The sequence below is a fragment of the Tenrec ecaudatus genome, chromosome 10, assembly GCF_050624435.1.
Source record: "Tenrec ecaudatus isolate mTenEca1 chromosome 10, mTenEca1.hap1, whole genome shotgun sequence".
Taxonomy (NCBI): Eukaryota; Metazoa; Chordata; class Mammalia; order Afrosoricida; family Tenrecidae; genus Tenrec; species Tenrec ecaudatus.
Genome location: NC_134539.1, coordinates 15733046 through 15752530, shown reverse-complemented (window position 1 = coordinate 15752530; position 19485 = coordinate 15733046). Strand labels below are relative to the sequence as shown.

The following is a 19485-nucleotide window of genomic DNA, read 5'->3' as shown; positions in this document are numbered from 1 at the left end:
ACCACGTGACAGTTAGAACCTGTGAAGAGTTCCACAGGAGAAAGGTGAGGCATTCTACCTTGGAAAGGTTTACAGCCTCAGAAGCCCAAAGGGGCAGTTCTACTCTGTCTTTCAAAGGTCACTATGAGTTGGAATCAACTGAGGGCCATGTGTTTTGTGCTTGGGTCGGGAACATGCTGTTTACCTGGTCTGAGATGGTCTTACCACAGCCTGGTTATTTATTGCAAAGTTAAAAAGAGTAACTCTGCAGTGGAGACAGAGAGCACCTTCACCAGGTGCTAAAAGTTATCTCCAGTGGGGCGGGCCGATGAACACTAGGCTTCCAGTTAATTCCCCCACGCCTAGGTCGCCAGGACAGCGTGTTCCTTCGGTAGCGTTCTATCCTGATTCTAATCACAGCACCATCAGAGCCACGCTGAGAATGGAGGACCGTGCTCCTCAAACATGCCCCTGCTGTAAAGGACAAAGAGAGGCTGGGGAAATGTCCCAGGGAAAGGAAGCTCACTGCAGGAGCTGACCCTGGACAGACTCCTGTACCACGGTGGGGAGAGGGCGAGGCAGGACATGATCACGTCAGTTGACAGAATGGAAAGATGAAGAGTCCTGTCGAGTTGTTACATGTACTGAGCTGGATAACTGTAACGTCACCTAATAATTTAGGAAAAGCGCACTGAAATATTTTGAAGTAACGAACCATGGGATATGCAACTTTCAAGCGATTCAGAAGACAAATATATGTTCGCAGATACATACATACATACGTATGTGTGTTTATGGGAAGGTGGAGAAAGAATAGACTATCAAGCAGATGGGTCCAGAGCTAACTCTCGGTGTATCTGGATACAGGGTCCTCCGGTGTGCTTTGTGCTGTTCTAATTCTGGCAGCTTTTCGGTTCGTTTGCAAAGACTCCTGAATCAAATGTCCTGGCTGTCTAGCCACTGAAAGGAAGGCAGCGGTGGGCGCAAGGGATGGGAGCACAATCGTTGACGCAGACTGGGCGTGAGCGGATCAGGGTTCTGAACCGAATGTCCCTTGGCCTGACTGGGCTCGGGTCGCCCTCCAGGTGTGCTGGGTTGCGTTATCTTAAAGGAACAGCGCTTTGGCCATTCAGAGGGTGCTGCAGCTGCTAGGTGCCACTGAGATGTTTCTCTCCCAGTTACCCCGGGAGACAGAGGGGAACTGCTTCTTCAAGGCCACACTCCACCTCCTGCCGACGAATCAATGCTGGTGTTTCCTCCAGAGTGGCCTCGAGGACAGAGGAGAATTGCCCATGTGGGTTTCCGTGGCTGTAAATCTTGACGAGAGTAGAAAGCCTCCTTTTTCTTCCGGGGAGTGGCTGGTGGGTTTGAAGTGCTGACCTTGTGGCTAGCAGCCCAGCCTGTAGCCCAGTCTCTGTCCTTGGAACCGCTCCCTAGGGTTTCCAGTTACCGTAGAAGCCGACTGCGTCATCTTCCTCCCGCAGAGCCCTGGGTGGCTTTGAACCGCCAGTCTGTTGGTTTACAGCCAGGTGCTTAGCCACTGTGCCACCAGGGCTCCTTATCCGAGTCGAAGGACACACCCTGTTGAAATTGTTTAAAAATTCTAGTAAACAAGAAATGCAGAACACCATTCTTGCTGCAAAAGACTTTAGCCATTCAGAAGCTTTTCCAACCCCCCCCTTTTCCTTCTCAGAGGAAACCAGCATAGCCAATAAAACTATTTAAAACATAAATAAAATAGCATAAGAAAAGACGATGAAACCAGAATTAAGGGTTTGTTATAACCTCCTGTCTCCTCCATGTGTGTGCCACTTGTGTGTCTATGTATATGCAAGGCTGGTTTTATTGCAGTACATAACGTGCACCCTACAACTTTCCCAGAACTAGCTTTTTAATTTAACCCTTTCCTGACCACATCTTAGAGATACGTTCACTGGCAGTTTTATTTATGCATCTACCTGCTGAGGCTTCTGTAATATAATTGCCCCATTCCTTATTTAGCTGCTTCCCCACGGAAGATCACGCGGGCCACTTGTGATTGTTTCCCGTTCAGTGGGTACCACAGCAGCATCACGTCTGTCCTGGGGGTGTGGGTCCAAGCAGTGACCGTGCGGGCCAGTGCACATGTTCACATGTGTGATAGACGCTGCAAGGCTGGCTTGCGGTGAACCGTAGCGATACTTGATGTGCATCTCCTTGCATTGACGCCCACCCTGCGCATCCGCCTTTAACATTTCTGCCAATCATATGCGATGCAGCAACGCCGCTTTTCAGTGCACACCGCCAAGTTCATTGGCCGGTTGGATGTTTTCTTTAGTGCGCTGCCTCCTTACACTCTTGATTTCTTGTCAGTTTTGGTTGGTTGTCTATTTCTGACCTCTTAACTTTCCTATTGTGTTAGTCCAGGTAGACTAGAGAAACAGATTCTCAAACACGCATGTATGTATAAGGGAGAGGTTTATATACAAGAGCAATTGAACACTGAGAAAACATAACATCCCAGCCCAGTCCAGTCCAAGTCCATCAGTCTGATATTAGCCCGTATGTCCAATACCAATCTAGAAAGTCCTCTTCATATTATGTTGAACTGCATGCATTTTAGTTTTATCCTGTTAGGTACAGATATGGTTTCATTATTGTTTGTTTGAAAATGCTGTATCGTTACAGAGGTATGTGAAAGTGTCAAGTTGACAAGGGGTGGCCTGTGGTAGATATATAGTCGTTTGTCAATTTGAGGACTAAGATGTAGGGATGGAGTCTAGCTTGTCAATCAGATCATCGCCGATGAGGCCTGTGTGTGAGTATAGCCTTCTGAGAATTCTGGGAAATCTGGTACTTCCTTCTTGGAGGTGGGAGACGCTTATGTGGAGACTTCGCAGCTGACAAGACACATGGAACTACGCTAGTGCCCTAAGTTGGAGAAGCCACATGGACCTACCCTGATGCAACCAGACTCTGGAGTAGAGACCCCTGCCAGCACTGAGATGCTTACAACACCATTGGATCCAAAGACTTTCCCCCACTGGCCTGTGATCGTCCTGCATTTGGCATCATTGAATGTTTCTTGAGTCTGAAGAGGACTTTATAGATTGGTATCGGACATATGGGCTAGTATTGGATTTGTGGACTGTACTGAACTGGATTGGGATGCTTTCTCAATATTCAATTCCTCTTGTATATAAAACTCTTTCTTATACATATGCATGTTTATGAATGTGCTTCTCTAGTCTACCCAGACTAACTACCCAGACTAACACACCTGTGTTCTGAATAGATGCATTAAATATTTCCTCCTAGGTGGTTGAGGACCCTGGACGGTTTAAGTTTTAACTTTATATACCCAAACTGACTGCCTTTTTAAAAAGAAGTGACTTCTGGGTTTTGTCTTTCTCACAAAGGTTGTCTTATTTCAAGATTAGAAAAACCATTACACATACATTTAACCCTTGTATTTATATATATTTGTAGTTGTAACTTATTTTTATCAATCTAGTCTACCTGGAAGAAAGGAGCCCTGATGGTATCGTGGATTACATATTGGGCTGCCAACCACAAGGTCGGCAGTTCAAACTCATCAGGTGCAGCTTGGGAGAGAGATGAGGCTACCTACTCCTATGAAGATTTTCAGCCTGAGAAACCGTAGGGATCAGTTCTGCTCTTTCCTGTATGAGTCAGAATCGCCTCAATGGCAATGGGCTTTAGACTACTCTATCGGGAAACCTGTTTATGGGTTTCATTTGTTTTGCCCAAATCGATAGCCATTTTAAAAATAAAATAATTATCCTGATTCCCATTTAAAATCTGAGCAGAACAACCCCTTCCACCCTCAAAGATTCTTGCGAACACAAGACTGTCTGCCTCTTCCATTAGCTTGTATGTGCCTGTGCTCATTCGTAGTTCGATCTGCAGAACAAGTCCGGTAGTTTGTTTTCCCAGATCATGTCAGAACTGCTCCGTCGGGGTCCACGGTGATTCTGCTGGGATTTTGATTGCTCAGATGCTCTTTGGAAAACTTTGGCTAGGCACTCAGGCTGTGGAGTCAGATTGGCCTGGGGAAACACCATTGTCAATCTTTGGGATGATTATGGCACCCTTAGGAGCAAATCATCGTCAGCTAGATAGGTCGCTGTGTCTCAGCATGTGAAGCATACTGACTGCTGGATAGGTGAGCTGAAAATCTGTTTTACTTAGAGCTTACTAGCAAGAATAGTTTTTACATTCATTTAAGAAATGTGTATGTGTGACACACACACACACACATACATACACACACACACACACAAAACCCAAACCCACGACTGTCGTTTGGATCTCTGCTCGTAGAACCCCTATGGGGCAGAGAGGAACTATTGGGGGCTATGGATATTTTTGGGAGCAGGCTGCATCATCTTTTCCCCATGAATGAGATTTCTCTCTGAAATTATGCTTGATGTGTAAACAATTATATTATTGAATTCCAGGACCTGCCCACTCATTGGTTTCCCAATACTTCTGATGCAGCTGCTGTGTGTAGGGAGTGTTTGGGGATGGACAGGGACCCTATCTTCTACACCTTGTGACCTAGCTGAAGACAGACGGGAAGTGAATGACCACACACCTTGTTTCGTAATAGCTGACGATGTAGCCCAGAGGGAGGTGGGAGTAGCGCTGTAGCTTTTGTTTAGTTTGATGAAGTTTGTGCATATTGTTAAAAAGCTCGGGTTTGTGGATTTTTAGAACGTGTCTCCAAAAAAGTTCTTAATGGCTGTAACAGGAATGGGTGAAGGTCACCGATTCCAAAGTTGGCCTTTGTGGGTTCAGATACTGATTCTGCCCACTTGCTTTACGATGATGGACATGCACGCTCATGCACACCTGTCCTGATTTCGCACCATGCAGTGTCCCCTTGTTCTTTTTGATAGACTGCCTCTTGGCCTGAGTACCGGTTCCGCAAGAGCACAATGAAGTGTTCTGGAAGTTCCATCCTTTGCAGTGTTATTCACAGTTTGTTCTTCTCAGAGTCGAATGCATTTGCATAGTCAATAAAACACAATTAGACATCTTTCTCTGCTTTGAGCCAGGACCCATCTGATGTCAGCAAAGATGCCATTTGTTCCATGTTCTTTTCTGAATCTGGATGGAATTTCTGGCGGCTCCCTGTCATGTACTTCTGCAACTGCTTTTGAAACGGTTTTTGTACTTCAAGATAAAGCTTGAAAAAATACTTTTTGGATGATGGATGCGATGTGATTTCTCTTGACTCGTCGTCCGCTGCACATCAAACCCTATGATTTGCAGTGCGAGGTGGTTGATACCAGTCCATTTCAGCTCATTAATGCCTGACGTGCTGATCTCGATATACTCCCTTTTATTTCATTTCTGATTTTTCTAGGTTCATACTTCATTTAGTTCCCATTCCAATAATTAATAGACATGTGCGGCTATTTCTTCTCATTTTGAGTTCTGCCCCCATCAGCCGGCGAAGGTCCCAGAAGACGTAAAGGATTTCCTGGATCCACATCATTGAGCTCGACTCGACTTCAAGGAGGTAGCTCTCCCAGGCCTATTGTGAGTTTCTCCACGCCCGAGTGGCTCAGTGGCTCTCACGGTATCAACCGTGTTCTGCTGCTGTTCATACGGTGTTCAGCGGCTCGTTCCCCAGAGGTGGGCCACCTATCCCTTCTCTCTCTCTGCCGTCTGCCCTTAGTCGGGCAGCTCCGCTGACACCTGTTCACCACAGGTGCCCCTGCTGAGTGCCATCCGGGGGTGGCTTGCATGTCGCCCTGACGCTGGCTGCTGTGCTATCTCCAGTCATGGAAGCCCCTCAAGGAGTTGGCCATCGAGATTGCATACTGAGCGGCTGTTGTGCCAACTTTCTGCTGAGTGCATTGGCTAGATCAGTTACTGCTGAGATATTTGAATTTAGTACTATTAAACTTAGTGTCCTTCTTCCCTTTGTACACTTGGGAAACGAGATCAGATACGGGCTGCCGGGTAATTAAATCTCTTTAATTGTTCTTGATTTGCCATTTCCAGCATTGGATAATTAAACAGTTTCCTTATTTGGACATACTAGTCCTGCATAAGGAGTATGCAGGCTAAATGACTTGGGGATTTAGAGCAGTGATTGACAAGCATAATGCTACTTGCTGCTGTTATTATTGTTGTTAGTGTTAGGACACAGTGTAGTAGTACTCTAAATAAATAAACCACACTCAACCCCACTGCTATCTGGTTGCTACCGACTCACAGCAACTCTGCACTGGGCTTCCAGGACTGCCACTCGACAGGAGCGGGAAGCCTGGTCTTCCTCCCGTGGGGCACCGGTGGGTTTGCTCCACCAGCCTGGCTGTTAGCAGGCCAGTGCTTGTACCACCGCTTCCCCAGGCGCTTTAGAAATCCTATGGGTCGAGGAGAAATGCTCACTTTTTGTGATTGTGGTTTGGAATTACATATGTAAGTGTCCAACGTAGTGCGTGAGTGCTAATGAATGGGACCGATTATGCTTATTTATTCACAGGAAGACATTCTAATAGCTGCTCGTTCTAACTTTTAAACACCTCTACTACTAATGGTTTCTCGATGAAACACGCAGAAATGTCAAAGCTCGGTCTCGTGGGTCTCTTTTCTGTTGTCGTTACTGATACTTGTCACTAACTTAAGCTTTTGTGATTCCGGTAAAAGTTACCAGAGCAAATTGGTTTTCCATGCAGTGGTTCATAGACCTTTTGTTTTGTGACATCGATTGCATTCCTCACAGTGGGACAGCACTTCTCCCATTTCCTCCCGTGTTTCCTCCCAGTATTTTTTTTTAAGTTAACTAATTTTTTTTTTCCTCCCAGTATTTCTACTCTTCTTTCTTTCCACCTTCTGAGATTGATCCCTGAGCAAGTATTTTTCTGGTGGTAAAAGGAGCCTGGTGAATCAGTCAGATGTCCAGCCTAGCTGCCCTTGGGATCTTGGTGGGTTGTTCTAAGGTGGTGTTCATCATAGAGGTCTGCCTGTCGTTTGGTCGAGAATTGAGCCTTGGGGATGCCTTCTGTCATGTTTTTGACAATGTTTTTCTGCGGCACACTCTGATCCCTGAGGATCAGAATGGGTTGGCAGTCGATGACAGTGATGCTCGACATAGTGAGTGATTTCCAAGGTTCACTTTGCCACCGTCAAAGCAGGACCCGAGGAATATGTACCGGGAGTGAATTCATATGCTTGTTTACATTAGTCACAGCCAACCATATGCATCTGTAAAAATGCATTTTGAATACACTCTTTATGACAGCATAAACTGACGTATACATTTTATGTCAATTCATACCCATTAATAAATGGAATTATGTTAAAAACCATGTGTACTCTTACATAATGGCCATTTTAAGTATTGTCCAATGTCTATTTCAACTGGAGATTTCCCATTTAAGTACTGACCTCCGATCTGAACCCTTAAGCTACGATTCAATTCTACAATGACATGCTGAAAGGGAAGTTTTCTTCTTCTTCATAAAGGGAGCTGGAAAGTGGCTTGAAATGCTTTATCTACACGTGTGCGTGTCAGTAGAAAGATTATTTTGCACGAGCGACATCTGGTGGCCGCTGTCAGTTCTGGGGTTTCCCTGCATTTGGCTAGCTGCTGTTGGAAGATTCCGTTTGGTATACTGCGCTCACCCCAGCCAGACCCCCTGCCATCTAACTCATAGCGACCCTGTAGGACGGGAGAACTGCCCCGGTGGGTTCCAAGAGTAGAAAGTCCCGCCTCTCCCCCAAGGAGCGTCTGGTGGTTTTAGGTTGCTGACCTCGTAGTTAGCAGTCAACTTGTCTTGTGGATCCACTCAGCACCGCTGTTACTGCTCAGAACTTTTAACAGCCAGCCTCCCTAGCCATTCAGACCTCTGCTGTCAAGTTGACCCTGCCTCATAGTGACCTGCAGGACAGAATAGAACCTCCTGAGCTCCTGGAGGGGTTGAACAGCCGACCTTCTGATTAGCAACCTGAACCAAGCCACTGAACCACAGCCCTGGCAGAGTTCCCCCACTATTGATTCGGCCACCCTAAACTTCAGAGCTTGGATGTTAACCAAAAGCCCCAAGCTTGAGGATCATGTTCGTAGTCTGCTCTTTTTAAAAAATTTAAAAATAATTTTATTGGGGGCTCGTACAACTCTTACCCCAATCCATACATCCCTCCATTGTGTCAAGCACATTTGAACATTTGTTGCCCTCATCATTCTCAAAACATTTGTTTTCTACTTGAGCCCTTGGTATCAGCTCCTCATTTTTCCTCTTCCTCCCCGCTCCCTCCTCCCTCATGAAACCTTGATAATTTAGAAATTATTATTATTATTTTGATTTATGTAAGACATGTTTTATACTGTCTGATGTCTCCTTTCATCCACTTTTCTGTTGTCCGTCCCCCAGGGAGGGGGTTATATGTAGATCCTTGTCATCGGTTCTTGCTTTCTATCCCACCTTCCCTTCACCCTCTGGTATAGCCACTCTCACCACTGGTCCTGAAGGGGATCCCCTGTCCTGGGTTCCCTGTGTTTCCAGTTCCTATTTGTACCAGTGTACATCCATCCTCTGGTCTAGCTGGATTCGTAAGGTAGAATTGGGATCATGATAGTGGGGGGGGGAAGCATTTAAGAACTAGAGGGAAGTGGTCTGTTTCAGGAAGATCCCATTTTCTTCTATGTAGGGTCGAGAAACACGCCATTCCAGGTGGAGACCTGGGATGTGAGTGGTTGCTAGTGTCTAGGTTCCCTTTGCCCTTTTCTCTGCAAAGGTTCTGTGGGAGCAGTTAACCTTCCACAGAGAAATTGCTCTGGTGCAAACGGTCTACCCAGGTCAACACTGGGCTGTTAACCAAAGGGCTGCAGTTTGCACGGAGCAGCCCCACCGCAGGGGAAAGGGGTGGCAGCGTGCCTCTAGCAATTCCAGCCCTGGCACGCCTATGCCGGATTCGGTCAGTCTGTCCGTGGGGTTGCATGGAGTAATTACCCCGATGGCAGCGGGTTTGTGGGTGTTTGTGTGCCATGTTAAGGCCCCTGGGTGGTCAGTGACAAATGGGAAGACCCCCACCGAGATGGATTGACAACGGAGGCTGTCTCCAGCACTGGCTCAGACAGAACCACTGTGAGCGTGGCGCCGGACTAGTCAGGGTTTTGCTCTGTTGCACACTGGGTAGCCGGGGGCGGGAACTGCCTTGAAGGCAGAGGCAACAACTAACTTTAAAGTAGGTGGTTAGAGCTCGCTCTGTGGTCCCACAGAGGGAAGGCCTGGTGATCTGCTGTATCAAGATTAGCGCCAAGGAACCCCGTGGAGCAGGTCTACTCTGAGACACGCAGCATTGGCATTGCCTTGAGTCAGAATCAGACTCAATGAGTTTTCGAATGAGTGGTGGTAGTCCTTGGGTGCGTACTGCGTACATATGGGGCACCTCAGAAAAAAGGCATGGCAGTCTGCTTTCGAAGTCCATCCATTGAAAACCTGGTGAAGCACTGTTCTATGGGTACTCTGACACACAGGGGGTCTCCATAGGTCAGAACCCCCAAAACCAAATTCATTGCCCTTGACTCAATTCTGACTCATAGCAACCCTGTGTAGGGTTTCTAAGGCCATACATCCATCTCATCTGTGGGTTTGAGCCGCTTACCTTGTGGTTAGTAGTCCCGTGCTTACCCCAAAGGCAGTGTTGTTGTTGTTGTTTAAACATTCTGTTGTACTCTGGGTGGCGCTTGACAGAAAAAAATAGTTTCTTGGTCTATAATTTATACACATTCTGCTCTCTGACATTAATTGCTATCCCTTCAAGACAATAGCACCACCCCACTTTGTCTCCAGATTCCCTCCTTCTATCCATCCTCCTTTCCCACCCTTCCTGCCTTTGTTTCTGGGCAGACGCTGCCCTTTGGGTCTCACATGGTTATTCTGGGAAGCCCAGGCCCCATGGGGGCTATCGTTCACCTGGGAGGCCTGTCTAGTGTGGCCGGAAGGTGTCTCCATGGTCCCTCCAGTGGCTATCAGACCAGGGAGGCTGGTCCTGTTTATGATTTTGAATTGTGTCCTCCTCTGTCCAGGACCGTGTACTATTGTTCTGCTCAGAGTGGTTTTAAGTGGCAGCTAGGTACCATCTTAGTTTTTTGGTCTCAGGCCAGTGGAGGCTGTGGCTTGTGTGGTCCATTCATCCTTTTTGGCTAATTGTTCTCTTGCCTTTGGTCTTCTTCCCTGGACAGGGAGCGCCCAGTAGTTGCATGCTAGATGGCCGCTGAAAGGCTCATAAGGCTCCATTGAGTAACTTCCCAACGAAAAGCCTCGTCATTACATACTTTGTTACGCCTGTGGATGTAGATGCTCGGATGGGCCCGCCAGGACTGGGTTGGCAGTGAGTGAGAGTTGCTAGCGAACTTGAGCATCTCATAATATACTTGTCAACCACCACCTCAGTGTTCTCTGTGGTGAATTGCCTGTTTATGTCTTTTGCCATTTTTATACTGGATTGTCTGTCTGTTATTCAGGTATGAATGCTTTCTATACATTTTAGAGATTAGTCCCCGGTTGGCTATGTTGTTGCCAAATATATTTTTTCCCTTGATCTTTCGTGTATGGCTTTATGAATGATGTTTATACCCTTCAGATCCAATCATGTTGGACTTGTGTTTGCAGTTCTACAGACCCCCTCGCCTAGCTCTTAATCTCTGCTGTTGTCCAGGAAGAAGCTGGGGAATCCTCCTCATGGTCCCTCCTCCAGCTGTGCTTCGAAGCCAGGCTAGACTCGGTCACTTGTCAGAATTCGCACAGTTCTGGGGTTCCTTGAGGCATGGCGCCAGGCATTCAGTGTCATCAGCAGTAGAATGGAATGTTGGGTAGTCCCACCCCGGAAGAGGGCCTGGTGTCATTGAGAAGGGGGCTTCTCATGGAGGAGCATGTTGCCTTCAGATCCCTGTCAAGCCATGTCATCCCCTTATGAATAATGATCAAGTGAGACTATGGTAGCAGTGTCACTACACAGACTCAAAGAGTCATCCACATGGGATAGTGGGAGAAATGGAGATGGAGGAAGAGGAGCAGGAGGAGGAGGGAAGAGCAGAGAAGAGCAGAGAAGAGGAGGCTGGGCCCTACCGAAGAGATGCACCTCTTGGACTTAGGGAGGTGGTTCTGTGCCTTTGAGTCGGTTCTGACTCACAGGGACCCTATGGGACCCTTAACCACCCTATTGCCTGTCCTCGGCTGTCATTGCCAGGGGAGCAGACTACCAGTTGTTTCTTCTCCTAATGAGCAGCGTCTGGGCTCAGACCACCGACTTTGCTAGCAGCTGAGGGTGTCATGCTCCTGCAGGGCTCCTGTGCCTGTGTGGGACCCAGTTCTTTTAAATTTCATCCGATTACTTTTTACAGAGTCTTCTTCATTTTTAATTAGTTGGGATTTAATACATATAACACACCATTCATATTTCAATCATGTCAAGTCAAATTGTACAATTTTCTTTCTGCATGGACTCCTTGACATTGTCTCCCCTTTAGCCCCCCCACCCTCTAGCCCACTCCCCCCAAACCCCGTGTTCTACTTGCTGTCCCTATATGTTCATCAACCCTGGGTTTCATATACAGAAAAATGGAAAAGCACATAACACAACTGTGTTAGATTCTTCTTGATGTACTATTTGCCATGTATTCCTTTCATTGCCAAAAAGATGCATTAAAATCCATATGGGGAAGTCTGAAAAGTTTGTAAATGTATTTATTCTCTTCTAAAATTAACACAGAATTTGCAATTACTACTGTCAACAGCATATTTGTTAAAATCTTATTCTTGGTTCTTCCCACTTAGGGATACTAATGTAAAAATTTTCCTTCTTGCTTATTTTCATCCTTATTACCCTCATTACTTTGGGTTTGAAAATTAAATATTTTCTCAGAACTTATTGCTTGCATGTTCCTTTGTTTCATTGCTACCTAAAATATGACAAGTTACAGATTAAGAGCAGCCTGTTCAGCAAGGTGCTGGGAGACACCCAGGCCCTTTCCTCGCTTTGATGCCAGTTGCTGTGATCACAGGGAGGCTTCCGTCCATCTGAAGGTTCTAGGGAAGGGCTCGGCCCTGGTGCTCACAGGATAATGATCCAGCCTCTGATTCACACAGGCTGCCCGGAAACCGAAGCAGATGTGGGTCCCTGGGGAGCAGACTCTCCCCATGCTCCCCAGCTCCTAGCACAACATCCTGATTCAAAAAGACAACCCCTCTGATGCCAAGAGGTTCTTTAGACTCTTCAATTGGGAGGAGAACAAAGACTGTCTCTGATGGAAAACCATCCTGTTCTCCTCAGCTCTTTTGCCTCGCCCCCACCGCATTCCTCTTGCAGTAGCTGGCTTATGCGCTGCTGGATTTGCTTTGTAACTGATCTCTGGAGAGCGAGGCTGAGACAGAGGTGCACCAATCCTACCTCCCTTACTGGGGAAACCAAAACGGAACAGAAATATAGAAACAAACCCGAATCACTGTAGATTAGAGGGGTAAACAAAACAAAGGAGCCCCCCAGAAACCCAGCCCTGTGGTTCCGGATGTTATTGTGATCCGCTGTGGTCCTGCAAGGGAAGAGTAGAGCTACCTCACAGAACTCCAAGACTGGCGCTGCTGGAAGCCGATTGCTACCGTTCCTCCCCCTGGGCCCCAGCTGGCGGCCCTTTCAGTGCGCAGCCCAGTGCTTAACCACTGCTCCACCAGGCTGCTTCGCGTACAAGCTCGCTTTCTCTTTGAGAATTCTTACTTCTTGATTCACTCACTGTCATTTTTATCTCCCCCCCCCCCAGGATATCTTTGAAGATGCCTTGGAAGTCATCCCTACGTAAGTAGCACCGAAATAAGAAATGCACAGCACAGAAAAATGGAGGATTCCGCTACGTAAAACGTGTATATTTCATTCTTATTTTTTGAGCGTCATGCCTATTATATAAAAAAACCCGATTGCTCTGTGATTTAAGGCGTTGGGAGGTAATTAAGATTAAGGAAGCGGTCAGCTAAATTTACTATCAAATTATCTTTGTGAGTATGCTTTCTTTTAACACTAAAAAAAAGAAGAATGTTTACATCATTTATTTTTGTTTGTAGCTAACCTTCTAATCCTTAGCCATGCTTCTTGATATGATTGGCCTCCTAGGAGGGATTTTTTTGTTTTGTACAAAATTGCAAGCTTTTCTGACAAGCTTACGTAGTTTTTATTGTTACTCATTTGAACAAGTGGAACGTCACCATTTACTTACCCATTTCCTTGTTGTTGCAACCAGTTTAGAAAGTAAAAACTAAGTACTGAATATTTTCATGTGTACAGCTTTGTTATATTTTATAGTCGTTTCCAAGGGTTAATTCCATAGATGTTAAAATAGGATGAATTAAAAAACATGAATATTTTTATCACTCCTTATTAGAGTCTCAAATTGCCTTTCAAAAAAGGTCTTACCAGTTTCCAGGGCAACAGTACCTGTAAGGGAAGTGGTTTTAACTGTAGAACCACCATCCCCCAAACTCACTGCTATCGGGTCAGTTCTGACTCGTAGCGACCCTGTGTGGGACAAGGGTACACTCATCCCTGGGAGCTTCCGAGACTAAGCTCCGAGACTATAACTCTTTACACAAGTAGAAAGTCCTGTCTTGCTCCCAAGGTGCTGGTGGTGGTTTCGAATTGCTGACCTTGGTTTTAGCAGCCTAACACATAAACATTACATCACCCTGTCAGCAGCCCAACACATAAACATTACATCACCAGGGCTTCTCAGAATCACCATGACTGAGTATTTTTGGAAACGTTTTTTTTTCTACTTTAACCATTGAGTGATGCAGACTTGTTTTTCGCTTTAAATTTTTCTTTATTATTGCCATTTGATTATAAATTGCATCTCCTGTTATAAGAACTCTATTCTTTCACCTGTTTTACCCTTTTTCCCTGAAGGCTTTTGAGTGTATGTGCAAGACTTTAAATTATGTACACCATCTTCTTTTTTCATATTTGCTACAGACCTCACCCCCCAAATTTCATATTGTCCAAAAGTTTTAAGTGTTTCAGTTGTTGAATAGGATGTGATAATGATTTTTTAACCTTTGCATTTGAGAGCAGCCTTAGACTTGCAGGATGATAAAGTGCTGCCCACTCCGTGTCCCCTGCGATGATTGTCCTTCATTGCGATGGCACGTTTGTCACCGTGAACGACAGCACTGATGACGTGGTGGATCTGTTTTCCACACTCACTGCCACAATGGGAACAGCATTATTCCGTCGTGCCCACACTTAGTTCTGCTGTCGGTCGTTTTCACAGTGTCTCCCCTTTCCGTCCCGGGACCCCGTCCAGGGTCTTGTCTGGTCTGCCCAGGCTCTCCTTGTTTTTGATGACCTTGACGGCTCGGGGAGGAGTGGTCACTTATGCTGGTCAGGCCTTTTGTACACAGTCCCTCACCTTGGATCTGCCTGATGCTTTCTCACCGTCCAACAGAGGCCCTGTGATCTTAGGGCACCTGGAGGGCACACCTGATGTACAGTCAACTGCTAACCTGCAGGTGGCTGGTTTGAACCCCCTGGGGTCGGCTCCCATAAAGGAAGGTTACAGCCACAAAAATCCTTCAGAGCTCAGGGCTGCTCCGGAACACACAGGTTGCGGTGGGCTGGGGGTAGTTTTTCGAGGGAAGACCCCAGAGGTCACGGGCTGTTGGCAGCACACCGTAGGAAGGGTAACATGCGCTCAAGGGGGCTGGCTCTCACTGTAGGCCCCCTGAGGCAGGAAGTGCAGGTCAGTTTTTCCTCTCTGAAGCCACTCTTTATTTACTCTTGGAGTAAATCTGGGTATGTGAGTCCAAAAAACCACATCTTAGCAAGTGATCACCATCTGGAAATCTAGTAAGGATTTAGTTCTGCTGGCTGCTGCTGCTGTGTGCACTGGTTGGGCCTGGGCCCAGGTTGTCACCTGACTCTAAAGCCCAGGAGTTGGAACACTGATCAGCTCGGGGCTACCTGGAGCTCACCGGTGGCACTGCTGTTCCCCGGGGGGAAGCCAGGAAGCCAGAGGTTCACCAGTGGCCTGCCCCGGCCTCTCAGGTGAGGGCAGGTCTGACTGACAGAACTGATGACCAGCCTGTGTGTTTCTCTGAGCTGCCTTTGGCTGTGCCAGGGCAGCTGTGTCTGTGCCTTTGGGAGGGCTGAAAGGCGCCAACGATTCTAAAAGAAAAATCCACTGGTTTTTAAAAACTCAAATACTTGAATGAAGAAACCCTACCCAACTGAAGTGAAGTATATCCCTTACTCTCCCAGCCCAGTTGTTGGGAGCCGACTAGTCCAACACCATTTGCTCAGTCCAGGAAGATAAGAAAATTGCATATGATGCTATCATTTCCAAGTAATAAATTTGTTAACATAATTGCATTCCTCCCGCTCTGGTTCTTTGAACCCTATGTCTGTCCAGAGTGCCTGCGCGTTATAGGAAACTATGTTTCCTGCTTGTATTGCTGGCTCTCAGAACAGCAGCCTCCACACAGGAGGCCTGTGAGCCAGGAGGTGGTTTGACTGGTGACTCCCGGGAGCCCTCCGTGCGCTGTGAAAACGTGGACCGCAGAGACCCCTGCGTCTTGGCTTCTCCGTTCCACCATCAGCTGGGTTTCAGTGTTTTCATTCTGCAAGCAACAAACAGTCCTTCAGCTTGACTTTAAGTTCTGATTATCTAACCTTTTCCTTCATCACCTCACTACTGTTCGTTTTTTAAGCTGTGTTTACGTGCCGTTGACAGATTTTTCTCCTCCTTCTAAATTTAACTTCCCTGTCCAGCTAGGTCCGGTAAATCCAGAGGCTTGTTCATTCTAGGATGTCTTTGTTTTTCTGTTGAGCATTATTTCACGTGCCCCTTAGTGGGTCTCTCAAGTGCTTTGGCTTTTCCTTTTTGAGAAAGGCCAAACTCCTCTCATCTGGATTGTGTATGTTCATAAACACCTATCACCCAGAGACAGTTCTTTAATTTGTGGTTGGGTGTGAACTTTTGGTTTGTCCTAATGTCCTGGATTGCCGGTGTTTTCCCCACTTGTCCTTTCCTAGTTGAGATGCCGTGGTACTCCCTGCATGAGCCACCAACTGTGAAACTCAGTTGAGCCTTTTCCCTTGGCTCGATTAAGTCATACTTTTGGCTCTGTGTTAGGCAGGGTTCTCTAGAGAAAGAAAGCCAGACGCTTATGGTTATATAGATAGATAGTTTTATACAGTGAGAAGGAATATCACAGCTAATGAGTCCACACAGCAGGACAGAGGGCTCAGTTCAACTCACTTACGTGGAACAGTTAATATACTGGAAGTCCTTCAACTCACGTGAGCTGCCAGGTCCAAGGTCAAGGAAGCAGAGAGCGGAGTCCTCCCTCGGCAAGGCAAGCAGTCTGCCCTCAGGCAGCAAGTAACAAGGTGGTCACCAACAGCCAGTAGCTCTGGAGCAGTGGTTCTCAACCTGTGGGTCTCGACCCCTTGGGGGGGCATCAAACGACCCTTTCAGAGAGGTAGCCTGATGCACAACAGTAGCAAAATGACAGTGATGAAGTAGCAATGAAAATAATTTTATGGGTGGAGGGTCACCACAACATGAGGAATTGTATTAAAGGATCATGGCATTAGGAAGGCTGAGAACCACTGCTCGGAGCTTAGCGAAGTAGGCCTGGATGGGATATGGAACTCAAGCAATGCAAGGCGACAAGATCCACCAGCCTCAAATTCCAGCGATGTTCGTACCAGCAGCTTGATGAACCAGGCCACGGGTTGGCTTGGCCCACAGGTAGTGTAGCTTGCCGGTTGAGGCAGAGAACTCGCTAAAGCAGCAGCAGGCAGGTCTGATCACCAGGGAGTAAGAGAGATTGGTGGTGGGCCCTGCCACATGTTCCTATTGGCCAGGTTGGCTCAACCTAACTATCAGGCTGTGTGTTTTCACTGATAACGCTTCTGTTAACATCTCTGCTGTTGTCAGTCCGGCCCTCTTGCCCACCTGACGCGTCCTTGCTGCCTGCAAAGCTTCCTCTTGGCTTCCGTGGGAAGAGCGTAGACTAAGAGTTACTGAGGCCTTAAATGGTTTCCACGAAAGAAAACTGCTTCATGCTTTGCCTTTTCTGCATAATGGACTCACCACCGAGACGCTGAGTTTTCTAATTCTGGATCTTTGCGGTACCAACTGGGTTATTGTAATTGAGGAGCCGTTTTTGGAGGTAACTGGTTTTGCTGTTTGGTAGACCAACAAAAATCATGCCAGTTAGGACCAGAGGGAAAATAACAAGAGTACCTGGCCTGCTTGTTAAAATAATGGTACTTTGAACACGTCCTTCTTAAAAACATAAGCCGTTTATGAATTCTCTGGGAGCTTTACAAGGGGTAATTCTGTAGGAAGGGACTGCAAATGGTACCTGCCCCACTGTCCACAGCAGTTTGCTGTGCACACAGTACAGTTGTGGATAACGCTGACTTCCTGATTTGGACTGTTCCCTGGCTGGTTGGACGTCTTGGCTTCCAGCTCCCATGCCTGGCTATTGCTTTTCCAGGTGTTTGTGCGGTACTGTCATCTCTGACACAATCACGTCACGAGTAAATAAGGCCTATCCAGCAAGAAGCGGGACAGGACAAACCACCGTGTACCAGTTACCTCTCAGAGTGTTTGCTAGACTAGAGGTAGGCCCCGCACAGGCTTTTCAGTGCCTAGTATTTTGGAAGTAAGTTTTAGGAGGGCCTGTGGGTAGATTTGAACTGTCAACCTCCCGGTTTGCACCCCACAAGGACTAGTAAGCACTGTGTTTCTGAAGTTCCTGCCTTCTGGGTGGGATGGGTGGGTGGGGTTGCAGCTGGGGATGAGGTGGGAGTCTGCCATGTGGGGGGAGCACAGCAGGCGCAGCAGCCCCAGGTGCTGTCCAACAGCCCTGGGGACAGTGTGGCCAGAGGGCGGGGCACGGAGGCTGAGGGGCCACTAGGATGGCTGGAGCAGGCTGGCAGGAGTTTCGATCTTCCTCCTGCTCGTAAGCACTCCAGTGGTCTCATTACCTGGGTGAACTGTCTGGGTGCTGGTTACTGGCAGTCAAGACTTTCCTTTTAGTGTCGTTTAGAGCAGTTGTGCCAGCCAGAGGTCAGATTCATGTTTAAAGATGGTTAGAACAGATGTGTGCCTAATACGTTCTCAGCAGTGATCTTGTACACACTGCAGCAGCTTATTAAAGTTGTGGATTTATCCTTCCTTAGAAAATTGTGTGTGTGTGTGCCAGGCCCTTAGGCAGTGTGAATGCAGGGGGACGCGTGTGTTTGTGCACAAGACCTGCGTGGATCCACCGTCAACATTGCCGTTAAAGCAGGCAGCAGCCTGTGGCCATGGGAGGAGACGCTTCAAACGGGAATAAAGATATTTTATTGTATATCGTTTCTTAGGAGCTTTTTCCTCCCTCACATCTCTCTTTGGAGATTAAAATGTAGATTAGACCAGAGGAAGGCCTATGGGGTTGCCTCTCCATCCCCCCTCCCCCCATCACCCCATGAAATTAGATCATTTAATGGTGATGTAATCATTTGGCTTGTTTCGAAGTTAAGAGTAAAAATCAGTGATTGGTTGATGGGAAATATCTAGTTAGTACATGTCTTCATGGTGGTTAGATTACAAATAGTAAGGAGAAGCAGAATTGGATTTATTTCCATTTTTAAAATAATCTTTTCGTTTTAATCTTCTACCCCAAATACTCATGGGTTGGTTATCGTTTGCCATCCTAGGCCTGTTAAACTTTCACAGGTGAGGCCTGTATTTTCAGAATCTAAGTCACTAAAATAGTGCAATATGAAGATTCTTATTTAGATAATTCTGTATAAGTAAAAACAGTATTTGTAGCATATATCTCTAGCCTATGAAATAATGTATGTAAAAGCAATTTTTAAAACTACAGAGTATAAAGTAAATTTAAGGTAATATATATCCACCAGTCAAAGAAACCACACTCTGCATTGAGTTGCTTCTGACTCATAGCGACCCTGTGGGGCAGAGTAGAGCTGCCCCTCTGGGTTTGAGGCTGTCAATCTTTGTGGGAGAAGAAAGCCTTATTTTTTCCTGCAAGTGGCTGGTGGGTTCAACCAGTTAGCACCCCAAAGTGTAACACAGTTTGTTAGCGGGGTGCCAAGGTACAGTTACTGCAGATATCATGGTAAGAAGCGTGGCTGTTTTTGTAAAATGACTATCCTCCTATAATGCGAGGAATTATGATCTAGAGCTATTTGTATGCAGCCTCGCCTCAAGACCTAAAAGCACTTTATAAAGAATAAAAGAGAGAACATCACGTTAAGCATTACAGCTATGTAAGGAATCGTTATAACTCCCAGCCCACATAATTTCTCGACATCTGAGGCCCCTCCTGTCAGACCAGGGGTCATTTGCGCATACCTGCCTTGCATGACTCTCGCTTTTATTTATTTTTAATGCCAATTTTACGGGTTTATAGACAGTCCCAAGCTTAAAAAAGGGTTGCCCATGTTCCCCCACCAGGCATTGAGCTAGGCTGGGGTGGC

General features: G+C 46.7%; 1 protein-coding gene across 2 annotated transcripts in view; it reads left to right on the top strand.

Annotated features, from left to right (window-relative positions):
* TTC39B (tetratricopeptide repeat domain 39B) overlaps positions 1 to 19485 on the top strand; it is a 104046-nt gene that overhangs the window by 22079 nt on the left and 62482 nt on the right. For both annotated transcript variants that reach the window (XM_075559934.1, XM_075559933.1), the window contains exon 2: positions 12758 to 12792. In XM_075559934.1, coding sequence (XP_075416049.1) covers positions 12758 to 12792 — 35 coding nt within the window. The remainder of the gene's footprint in view (positions 1 to 12757; positions 12793 to 19485) is intronic.